Below are 13,042 nucleotides of genomic sequence, written 5' to 3' on the forward strand. Positions count from 1 at the left end.
AAAAAAAAAGAAACAAATCGTTGTGACGATTTCTCGACAAATATTTTTTGCAAATTTCCTCGCATATCTGTAATCGACGGATTTCTTTCGCTTGTCTGTAAACACAATTCTAAACTATAAAAAATAAAAAAAAAAAATAAAAATACCAATTTAATTCGATCTGTTACATTGGCTAGATTCGACTTAAAGTTCAAAGAAGTTCGATGACTCGGTTTTGAAAACCTTTCTCTCCTCAGTTTGAAATTGAGATACTCTGTACGTAAAAAGGGTCGACAGAAAATTCGAAAATTTGAAACGAATCGATTTTTTGTTTGTTTGTGGTTTTTTTTTTTCTTTTAGTCAATGAATCTGCGAGGAAATTTTTTGCACGTAGCATAAAAAATGGTGAAATTTGGACACGGTATTGTGAAAAACATTGCAAATAGCTTGAATGTATTTTACGAAAGAGGCTAAAATGTCTAAAGAGTTTTTTGCACATTATCAGATTCGCTAAGATGAGCGAACGTTTTTAAAATTTCAGACGCGAAAATGTCAAGGGTCGTAGAGAAAAAAAAAAAAAAAGAAAAAAAAAGAACATTCACTGGCATAGAAAAACAAAAAAAAAAAAAATGAATCAAATCGATTGAAAACTTGAATTAAATTCAGGATAATGTACTCACAGGTGACAACGACGAGGCATGTCCTCATAACGTATTCCCAAAATAGCCTGTGGGAATTCTTTTCAAGAACGGGACCCAGGTAATCGCTCCACGTGATGTCGACGGCTACGTAACACTGAAGAGCGTGCGTCACGTATATGGCAAGGGCCAAAAGTACCTGGGCAACTTTGGCGGGTGTTTCGTCGGGAAGATTGAGGGTGATGCTGCCCTTGATGAGGTCTGCGTATCGGATGTAACCGAAGAATCCCATCCCCAGGTAGAGGAATATCACGGTGATCATTCCCACATTTAAAACACCGCAGGGACTCCCGAACGATTTTGGCGTCTTCATTTCGTTCTCCAGGGGAAGAATCTAATTTTTTTTTTTTTTTTTTTTTTGCAAGAGAGATTAGTTGGATTAGATTAGTTAATTTATCACGTCCATGACAATGCTGGACAAGTACAAGAAAGCTGCAGAGAATTCTCAAGACTACTGACAAACCAACTAACAAAAGAAATGAAAAAACATAAGGAAAAAGAAAAAAAGAGAAAGAGAGAGAGAGAGAGAGAGAGGGAAAGAAAATAGTACAATTGTTTTTTATCAACCGTTGGAGAGCGTTTTTGTTTTCTCTTATATGCGATTTCAGTATCAATTTTTGACAACTCTGATGTTATCCAATTACTGTTATCGATTGAAAAATAATTCTTACCACACCGATCGCTTCGAGGGCGAATAAAACCGTGCCGAAAAATAGGGGAAAGTTTTGAACGTCTCCAACCGGTGCTCGACCCTCAAAATCCAAAGGTTCCCTGAACAGGTAGTAGAGGATTATACCGAAGCTGGCGAAGGTTATGCCGTTTGCAACGGTCGAGAATGGCACCAAGTACTTCAGATTTCTAACCCAGTTTATCAGGATCAGCGGCAGCAGCAGCATCAGCATGTACCACCTCGTGTCGATTTCCATAACGTGACCCTCCAAAGCCTGTAAATATTTCACGTTGAAATTTACAATTACAAGCTTACAATTATCCTGATGAACTAATAAATACACCAATGACAGTTGGACGCAACGATATTTTTCCGTCGAATTCTGCTGAGTTAGCGAACAGATGCAACATGGCGCCGCATCGAGTAATCAGCTGATCGTTTTAGTTTAATTTTACAAACGCAAAGACACGGACAAATTTTCTGCAACCTATCGAGCTTTCATTTTGTTACGTTGATTCGACGTCGAGTGAAAAATACGATGCGAAACGACCGTTATAATTATATACGACGAGGTTGAAAATTTTCGTCACCAGGTGGCGCGGATTCCCCAACTTCGGGTGGAAAAATGTACGACTCTGAACTGTAAAAGACTTATATTCGCATTGGTTGTAGCCTAATTAATAGCCACATGTATCTTGTTATTGAATAAAGTAATATAGTAAGTGTTTTTTTTTTTTTTTTTTTTTTTTTTCTGCCGTGCCAAATTTATAGAGCGTCCTTGACCGACAAATAATACGAACGAGCGACTAGCCGAAAACGAGTAATGGTGTAAAAATTTCCTGATATTAAAAATAAAAAAGCACGAAGGAATAAATTATTTGGCGTATTGCCAAATTTATAGAGCTGCTTTAGAATCTGACTAACTTTATTCGCGTAAATAAACTTGCATCCGTATAAAGTGTGATGTAGAGAGGAAACCGTAGGTGTAATATACATAATTAGGTATACTCACAGATTTAATATTGTCAGCGATGAAAACCACGTAGACGCAGCAGCATCCCAGCTGATATATCAACAAAAATACGTTGATTACGTGCCTATCGTAAAAACAAGAATAAATATAATCAGGGTAACGATTTTTTTTTTTTTTTTCATTTTTGTTTGTTTTTTTTCTCCATTTTTATTCCAATTCGTGGTTTCAAATCATCATTATTATCATCCAAACAGTGTATCAGACGTGAGGAAATTCCGTGTACGCTTTTAGAACAATGCTTAGCAATGTGGCTTTGTTTTACAACGCCAAGATGAATATCTCGAGTATAATTCGGTCGAATCGTAAAACTGTAAACTCTTCTAATAACGACGTCCAAGGGATAGATGGAAGGCAAAAAACAAAAAAAAAACAAAGAAGAAGAAATGGAATCTTGACGAAAAATTCGTCGAAAACTTGATTCCATCGAATCGTTGAAACGGATGGAAACGTTATCACATATGTATCATATACAAAAGATACATTTTGTAAACGATGTTCCCAAAGCTTCGCTAAGCCGTTATATACTTAAGGTACTTTACAGAGGCGAAATATAATACGCAGTTACATACGACGTGTCGTTCGAGAGTATTTAAGCATAATGCAAACATCGTCAAGCAAATATTATGACAACAGTCGTTTCCTGTACTGGATCTCCGAGAGAAAAATGAAAGAGGAATATTTTTTGTTCCTCGATATCTTGTACATAGTATATACTTACTACGTATGACGGAGATTGAACGACATTTTTTCTCGCGTAATAATACGTATGATACACAATGAAAAGACACGCGTGCGTCTCTATGGGTAATAAAAATTTGCACGTCCCAAGCGGCGTTTGTTACGTATACAGAATACGTCGACGTTTATTTTAAACCCTCTGCGAATCGAAATAGTCGCTCGAATCTCGCCTATTTCGCATTTATCTGCCACCAAAGAGGCGTCGACTATTTTTTAACTACACGTAGGTAGGTGTATAAAAAAAAATTGACTGCATCGAAGGATGAAATTTTTCAAATTTTCATCGTTCTACAAGAACTCGAACTGCGACTTTCGAATCAATTTCTAAAAGCACATTTCTCACTTTTTCTCTTACGACTGTTTATGGAGCATTTCATATGTACAATTTCGACCTGGGCCTGACCCTTGAACTCTCGATTTTTTATATGATTGTTCTCACTTTGCAAGTTACTCGGTTTTTGTTATACATTTTTTGCGTTAGATTTGAATTTTCTAAAATTTTTTCAAACGATTTTATTGCTTGGTTAAGCCTAAAAATCGGAAAAAATTCTGAAAAATCGCGTGTCAACAAAATTTTTAAGCCTAGACCCGGAGTGGTGAAATTCTTCCTTGTTATAGCTTTCAACCTTTTCCCGAAAAAAAACGTTAAAAAAATTAGAAGCGGGAGTCATTTTGCTGTGAATGGTTGCTGAAACATTTTCGTAACTCGCACCGGATTTTAAAAATTTTCCGGAACCATTTGACCGGTTACAATTTTCTCTATCGGCAAAATAAAGAAGAAAAACAATCTCAGGCGAAAAATCATTTCGATTGTTCGAAACTTTTTCAGATTTTTAAGTTGTATCGATCGATGAAGTCGTTTCAAAAAAATTGTAAAAAATTCAAATCGAGTCGACAAAAAAATCTTTAAAAAAAAAAAAAAAAACTTTGCGCCTTTCGAAATGAGAACAATCGTATAAAAAATCGCTGGCCTGATTCCGAGAGGTCAAAGGTCAAAATGTTACGTACGGACTTCCCCTTAAATACAAGCAAAGTTCAACTTTTTTCACGTTAAAAGCCACGTCGCGATTATTTGACTGTTTTGTCAAAAAAATAAAACCTGTTTCAGAAAATGTAAGCGTCGATAAAATCACTTCGATATCCGTACACTTCTGATTTTTTTTTTTTTGTAACTATTCAGGTGAAATCCGAAATTTATTAAACACCTGTATCTTACAGTCGATAGAATGATTGTTAGTTTGTAATGATATCAGGGTGAAAGTGCTTACACGGAACTCCTGGAGAAGCATCTGAAGCAAGAGGGTCCCTCGCGAAAGGCGTTTTCGGCGGTGGTCGGATAAGTCAGAGAAGGAACTTTCTTGCGTCTACAAAGTTCGTACTCCGATTTCACCAGGAGATGAATGCAGTAGGTGCAAAGAAGACCGATGGCCAATGTTCCGACAAGTCCGACAGCGTAACCTGCATTTTTGAAGGCCATCGGCATCGCCAGGATTCCTGTACCAAGACTGCCCTTCAGAAGATGAAGAAGCGTCTCGCTGTTACTGCAATTTGTTATTAATTCAATGTGTAATAGTAATGATTTGACATTCTTCCCTTCTTTCGTTTTCGGTTAATTTCGCGTTTTTTTTTTCAACTCGTATGGCAGTTCGAACTGTGTCACGGACATTTATTAATAGATTTCTGCGCAACGATTCGTTTCGTTGTCATTAAGGATGAATCGACTCCAACGTTTGATTGAAGATTTGTAAGAGTGAGAGAAAGAAATAAATTGTTTCAAAAATTAAAAGGTACAAAGCGACTCGTTCTCTTTTCCTCGCTCATCGGATTTCCAAAAATCAACGGTAAAAACATTTTAGTAATATTTTAGAAAATCCTGGGTAAAATGAAAAATTAATCGGTCCTGCTTCGTGCCGAGTTTTTACTTATTTTCAGCAGCCAAATGTGATGATAATAATACGATTGGAATGTTTTCGCCCGATCCTAATCTCGCCGTAACATTTTAAATCAAAACAAGCCTCAATTACACGATGAGTTTGATCCTGAGTTTCGCGTTTCATTATCGCCAAAGCCGAGATATTAATTGAAGCTATGACATCATGTCTTAAGATCTCATTCGTTAAGCCAGTATTCTTTATTTCACAAAAATCAGTTAATCACGTTGTAAGAACAGCCAGCGAGTTCAACAATTTAGCAAATGTTAAAAAAAAATTTTCAACCGTAATAAATTAAGCTGTATACATTGTCTCTTGATTTTTATTAATTCTGAATTACCAATTGTTCTTGACATATAAATTATAATACAATATAATTTTATTAAAAGGAAGAAGAATGCAACGAAAGAAACAAAAAAAAAAAAATTAGGTAAACCAGAAAAAAGCTCTTTACACACTCGAAGTTGAGGAGAAAATTTATTCACTCGGTGTTTTTGGCACGCTACACCGTAATGTCCGTAAATAATTACAGAATACCACAGCAGACTGTAAAAATATAACTTTCATAGCAAGCAAGTATAGTATACATAACTATGTACATGATAATGTATCCGAGCAACTGTTCGATGATAATAATAATAAGGAAAAAAAAAAAGAAAAAAAAAATGCTGCTTTGCAGAAAAAGCAATTGAGACAAGTATTTGCATAGCTGTTCCAAAAGTACAACAATACAACCGACAATAATAATCGTATTGGCCGACGTGCAAGATATTTTTCAATAATCGCCGCATTTATCGAACTACCGCATCATTGGGAGAGAGAGAGAGAGAGAGAGAGAGAAGGAATTTCTAAACTCAAAAACAAAACTGACGTTGATATCCTTGAAAAGGTACTCGAGAAAAATTCTGAAAATTAATTTACTTCAATTGGTTTGTGGATGTTGATTGACAAATGCATTTTATCCGGAGTCGAATAACCCCGACGCATTGCGGCGTTACGATTCTGATTCTTTTCTTCTTCCCTTCTCCCATGTCTTAATTTAAATTGAATAATTTCGCTTTAAAACACAACTTACGTAGTTGGGTGCTCAACTTCCCTGTGACAATAGGGATCATATTCTTCGGTTTCTGATCCCACCGACGCGTGTTTCTTCTTCTTGTCTTGAAGTTCGACGACGTATATCCCGCTGCTGATTTCGTTCCGGCCATTACTGTTTTGCAAAGTGAGAAACGTGTAATTAACGGTGGTCGGTTCCACATCAATATACATATATATCATATACATATATATATAATTTACACCGTAAAAGATATTCGAGTATCCTCAAGAGTGTTCAGGCTTCAAGGCTTGTGCTAATTTTATACAACGTATGAGAAAAAAATTACACACAGTAATTTCGCTGAAAACTTGACACAAATGCCGGTGAACTCGAAATTTTTAAATATAAAAATTTTCGCAAGACTTGTGCGCTATTTTTGGAAAATGGTAAAAAATTTATTTGCATCAATTCGCTTGGAGGAAAACAAATCTCAAGTTCTGAATTATAATCAACGTTAAAAATATATCGATAACTTCGTTATACACTGAGAGAAATTTTTAGTTCCGCTTGTCGCTCAGTTCTCAATTATTTTCATTTTTTACCACAATCGAAAAATATAGTTCTAGGTAGAAAATGAAAATTAGATTTCTAGTATCCGTTGCTATTCTTTCTCATTACGATCGCTGTTGCTATATTTTCTTGCAACTGTTGCGAAAATTTAACGCTTGTGCAAGAATAAATTGACGTTAAGCCTTGTTTAACTAAAAAAGTAGAGTAAACCTCAGAAACTGATTCAGCGTTGCAATAACCAAAAAAGGATCGACGATAGCGCAAAATGTTTACGCGCACCTCGTTTTTCGTAATTCCAACAATATTCAAACAGTTTTTCTTAACGATACCTGATTTACTGAATTTTTCTAGTTACCGTAACAAATGAAATTTTTCTCAGTGTTGATTTTCGGAACTTTTTTCATACAGTCAACTTACCTCGTCGGGGTTTCTTTTCCTTTGGAATGCGTAATCTTCACCTTCATATCCGGCGGCGAATCTTTCCGAGTGTATACGGCATTCTGGGGGAATAAAATAAATAAATATACATTTAAATACGTAGCGTAAGTAGTAAGTGAAATAACACAAAAGTCGAGTTGGGTTTAATTTAGAAAGTCAATTAATATATTAGTCAATTAAGTAATATATTTTACGTACAGAGAATACAGACACGTTGCGAGAATAAAAAAAATTAAAAATTGAAGAACTTCGTTTTCGAGATACACGAAAGTCTTGAAAAATACCAAATCGATATTTTGGAATGTCATAAGTAGTTAAACATGCAAACACGCGATGCACCGCAATTCGTTTATAAATAATGTATTACACCTAAGTATTTGGAAGCTCTCGTTTTCTCCTCTCACCAAATTTCGAATGGCGATTATTTGTTCACGCCAACTTATTGAAACCCCGTAAAATCTGGTCAGTCACATATATATAGTGTATACACACACACACACACACACACACATATGAATATGCAGATGAATGTTCGAACGTTTTCATTTCTCGATTATCATCCCAGATTGCGTTTGAAACGCGACAATCAACTTCTGCGCAACTATCTGCAGGCAATTAATTATTAAATCGCTAACAGATTGCTGATTCTAGGGATACGCGTATAATCGTTAGACGTTTCGATTGATACACATTATTGGTTTAATCGCCTAAACGACGTCTAGCCTTCAAATCAATGATGTTACCAACAATTAAAGGCTTATACTTTATCTTTAATACGGTCTCACCTAGACAAAAAAACCGACGAAATTTTACGCTAGTCACGAAATATTTGCCGCTACTTTAACAATCGAAACTTATCTTATCGTTAGCGAATAATAAAAAAAAAAAAAAAACAAAAAACAAAAAAACGTATCGTTCCATCTGGCTTTCGATGTACGATTTATAACCTGAACTGCTCTTTAACTCGATGTGAAAACGTGCGGTGATAGCTGATTTGACGTTCGTTAAACAAAATAAAAAAAAACAAAAAAAAAAAAAAAAAAGATCCGTCGATTTCGCCGACTTGCGACTCGCAACCTGTAACCGATTAAAACCGGCCTGATAATTAGCGATCAATACAAATTGCGCGAGACGACCGGGTTCGATGCAGTTACGATCGTATCCATAGTCGAGAATCCAGTTTGTATCCAGTTTAAAGTAAAAGGAGAAGATGAAAAAAAAAAAAAAAATAATATATACACACAACACGACAAAAAACATTATCCAACCAAGGCTCGCTTACGCACAAGGCACGTGTGTGGTTTATTTACTGTAATTATTAACCTGTCGTTAAGAAGGCGGCAGGTAACTTAAAAATCGACCACGTGGTACGTCAGAGAGTTTACGTTACGTGCACAACAAAATTTTTCCCACATTTTTTATTTTTTTTTTTTTTAGCACCGTATTACGTAACCGAAATAAAATAGAATAATTTTCGCGATCAAAGTTCGCAGTTGTTGCCAATCTTTGATTCGTTTGTAAAGATTTTTTGCACAAATTTAACCGAAATTCGTGAATATTAAACACGTTATTGAATTTGTTTCGTATTTCGTAAGAAAATCTACAAAAAAAAAAACAAAAAATTATACATCAATTTTTGTTGAATCAAATTTTTTTTTTAAACGAGCAGGATCTCACAGCTTCCGTTCCTTCGTTGAAAAATAAATATTGATGCTAAAAATTTGTATCCCTAATATCGTGTCGGGAATTCGTTTCAGATTCGTCAACGGTTTTCATATTTTTTTTATGTAAAATATCAATTACCTACTAAGTAAAGCGATACCGGAGCCCATATAAATAGATCAAAACAATTTCCACTCTAGGATTGAATCCTGATTTGTGAATTAGCATGATTTAAAAAATATTCCGCGTCGCGTTAGACAATAAAAAAAAAAAAAAAAAAAAAAAACTCGTCAAACGGTTCAAATTCCAGAGAATCGGCAGCAGCGGATGCAGCGTTGTGAGCATTACCTGCGGTGTAAAACGAAACGATTGCCCGTTGGATAAATGGGCCAACCGGTACCTGTGTTTGTGTGTGTGTGTATGTGTGCGTGTGCGTGGAACAGTTTACGCGAATGAAACGCAACCGAGCTGAAAAAGGAGGAGAAATAAAAATAGTAGAAATAAATTGGAATAAAACGAAAAAAAAAAAACAAAAAAAAAAAAAAAAATCGCGTACACGCGGACCGAGAACAGAGAGAGAGAGAGAGAGAGAGAGAAGGGAAAAGAGAGAGACACGAAACGCGTCAAGTCGTGAGACAGAGTGGAAATTTCCTACCCTCCAGGGCTCACTCTCGCTCGCCTTGATTCATGCATGTATTTATGTGCGTACAATGATCGGACAAGCGTAATGCGTTTCAACGTCTCTGCATTTGGTTTCACTAGGTGATCCATTAGTTACATACCTGCGGACAGATCGAACGCGACATAATCTAAGAATGACGACGTATAATCGATTCGTCGATTAAATCCATTATTTTTCAATCTCGGTTGATCGAACGACTAGATTATTTTTTCATCACGATCGGTTTTTGTTTTTCAACTCCCATCAACGACTCGATGCAATGTCAGTTTGGACGGTTGATGTGTCGGTCATTGTCGTCTTCTCACTTACTGTGTATGATAGCTATTTGATACGATAAGCGAAAGATAAATGAATATTTTCGTTTGAAATTGTAAAATATATTCGATGAATTTGTGAATTTTAGGAAAACACTCTTCTGCTATCAAGACTGCGTTATGAAATTTACGAAATTTCGGTCTCATAAGCACAGTTTGAAAAAAAAAGTACTAAAACGATCGATCAATCGATTAATTTTTACCGATTCAATCCAGTAGCGTACGATTATTATTTCGGACTCGATCAAACGACGCATCGATTATTTTCAGCATACAATTATTGGCCGTAGAATTAATATATACGTATCTGTCATCATTGGTGGCCTGATATGCGCATAACACATTATATCTGTTATATATCAATTATCAATTCCAATGGCGATCCTGATACATCACATATTATGTCACGCGTATGAATAACGAATCTGAATGCAAGATTTGTTCGCGTTCGAGGCGATATCGTGTTAACGACGTGTAATACGACACGAAATAACGCGCGGCGCGTTAATCATCGCGAGATCAATCGTCTCGTACGTGTATTCCTGTTTTTCTTTAAATCTAGCTTCTGTATCTCTTGAATACCGGTAAACACGCCTTGACATACTAGAGTTTACGCTAGATTGATAGCGCCAGACTTCAGTTCCCGAGGAGACATCCTGTAAGTGGAACAACTCGGATAATAAGCCTAACCCTGACCATCTCAGGGAACTGACCCTGATCCTCTTTTTCATTCGTCTAAGTTCTGTCCCGGCGTCCGCTTTCACATTTTTACGGATTCCTTTATTTATCGTCAAAGTAAACGTTGGACGTTTAATTATAACGAGGATTTTCAACTTCTGGTAAAATATCAATTTTCTTTTCTTTCACTCGTTCGACCGGCTTCGGGGAAATTTTAACTAACCGCAGCCTAACGGTACCGATAAATCCTAGGATTTTTTTAAACTTCAAACGGTTATCATAGAAAAAAAAAAAAGAAAGAAAGAAAAACGGTAACGCGATTAAACAACGAATTTTCCATTTGACAGATTTTCATTATTTTTTTTCAAAATACTATTTATCAACGATTCGTCAATATCGATCGTTAAAATCGCTAAATTGACGCTCCCGAAGTCGGTTAAATCAGTACAGTAGGAAGAAAATAGTGCAACACTTTCAATGATTGCCATCGATTTCAAATTTTGTTAAAATTTCAAAACTGATCGTTATTCAAAGCTTGAAAAAAAATATATCCAAAATGTGAATAACAAATTTCAAAGAAGCGTGAATGCATTTCGAGAGCCTGCCAAATTATATAATAAAACAAAAAAAATTAGTTAAATCCTGAACCGGATATTTTATTACGAACCAAGTATATCCATGATGAAATAAACTGAATTGAAAAAGAGTTATAATAATAGTAATAAAATACATTTCTAACCATTTTTACCGCCAGGCAACGTAATATATATATATATATAATATACATACAACTTTTCGCCAACTTTGAGTGCGTTGACATTACGTGTATATATAATATATATATATATATATATGTATATGTACACACACATGTATACGTACATCACATTTTTCTGTTTCGACGCGAACCGCAAAAGAATTGGAAAGAAGCCAGAGCCGGTACAATTTTTCATCAGTTATTTCACGTCTGGCAATTCTTAAGGCATGAACGGTTATTGCATAATGTAAAAGTTGAAGGTTTTCCATGATCGCTGACGCCAAATAATATGTATTTTCACGAAGATGCTTCTTACAGTTTCTCTCTCTCTTTCGCGTTTTTTTTTTTTTTTTTTTTGTTTTTTCTTTTTCTCTTTTTTTGTCTTCCAGAGACCGAGACGCTATCTCTTTAGGTTCAATTATACACGAGTTATTACCATTATCTTTATTCGCCGTCTATAATAGTATTTGCCCACCGTTAACAAGATACGCACATATTTAATATATATATACATATATATATATATATATATATACAGGTATAATGGTTGCGGTGTTAAGTCACAAAAATAACAGAGACAGTGGAAAAATTCTCTTCTCGTTTCCTTTTTTGTTTGTTTTCTTTTCTCTCTTTTTAGTTCTTATTTTTTATTTTACCCGTTCGGATTTAACAAAGTTGTTGTCAAGTAACAAGAACCAAGCAACCGGAGTCGTTGTACGAAATTCCAACGTAATCAATCAAAACTGGTCTGTATAATTAATTATAAATATAAAGTTAAAATAAATATCAGACAAGTTTAACGAATTCTTTTTTTTTTCGCCAACCCCTGAGTAAATATTTTCCTAAGCTTTCTGAGAAATAAAATAGATTTTGTGCATTATTATTACAATTAACTGACTGATCAAACAATTTGTCGTTATATGAAAATTATCCAGTAAATTGTACGAAGTAAAAACTTCTCACTGCTCTGGTTAATCGACGAAACTGTATACACTTCGTTATTATTTGAAAGTAACTAAAGTTATTATTCGTGTACCGCGTACTTTGATTATACAGTTTCACCTTTTATACGTCGTTGAATTGTCGCAAACGTTGAGATAAACAATCCTCGATAAATTTTAAGTAAAAAAGAAATTGTACACAGTTTGTAATTATATCAACTCATTAATCACCTGCTCAGAGTGACTAAAATTTTATTACCCGACAATAGCATTGAAAATTATTTCCTTATATACGATAGAAAGAAACGTGATTTTATTCGACAAAAAGCAAAATTTCATTTCCGTTATTAAATTCCGACCGAACTACCCTCGTCAAAATGAAAAATCCAATCGATATTTCAACAGCGTTCGTAACTCAAGTACTTACTTAAAATTAGTAAATTGATGACATAACGCGATTAGCGAAGCGTTGTTTATATTCAGTTGCGAAATGAGAAGGTCAATGAATTATTCAGTTAATTTATACGTTTACGAATATGTCCTGCGTATATTATTTATTCAATCAATTTTTTTTCTTCTTTACCTTCTTCTTTTTACTACCGATCGAGTGGATAAGAACGACGGTTTAGCAATCGTCGCGCAAAACGAGGACTGATATATAATCAATGTTCGCCTAACGTCGCATTACACATTTTTACACGATGGATTAAATCAGTGTTTACTAAACTGTTATTACGCCGCTTACCAGACTGACTATAATTCGTTCTAATTCGTGCTAACTCAAAGTTTTTTTTTCTCACATAATCAGTGCAGATTCGTTTAGCATCATTCTTACGGAGCGTTAAGTGTAATAAAAATGACCGTCACATGCACGCGCAATTCCCGCGTCAATTAGAAATCACGACGCGAATG

The 13,042-nt window shown here is 35.1% G+C and overlaps 1 protein-coding gene across 2 annotated transcripts in view; it reads right to left on the minus strand.

Moving 5' to 3' along the window:
• The window catches only part of LOC107226820 (proton-coupled amino acid transporter-like protein CG1139), a 41,516-nt gene that overhangs the window by 4,289 nt on the left and 24,185 nt on the right, over positions 1-13,042 (minus strand). For both annotated transcript variants that reach the window (XM_046731290.1, XM_046731289.1), the window contains 6 exons: positions 7,076-7,158; positions 6,125-6,259; positions 4,387-4,659; positions 2,360-2,444; positions 1,349-1,621; positions 660-1,011 (listed from right to left, as the gene is read on the minus strand). In XM_046731290.1, coding sequence (XP_046587246.1) covers positions 660-1,011; positions 1,349-1,621; positions 2,360-2,444; positions 4,387-4,659; positions 6,125-6,259; positions 7,076-7,122 — 1,165 coding nt within the window. In that variant the 5' untranslated portion in view covers positions 7,123-7,158. The remainder of the gene's footprint in view (positions 1-659; positions 1,012-1,348; positions 1,622-2,359; positions 2,445-4,386; positions 4,660-6,124; positions 6,260-7,075; positions 7,159-13,042) is intronic.

Source organism: Neodiprion lecontei, chromosome 2 (genome assembly GCF_021901455.1).
Source record: "Neodiprion lecontei isolate iyNeoLeco1 chromosome 2, iyNeoLeco1.1, whole genome shotgun sequence".
Lineage (NCBI taxonomy): Eukaryota > Metazoa > Arthropoda > Insecta > Hymenoptera > Diprionidae > Neodiprion > Neodiprion lecontei.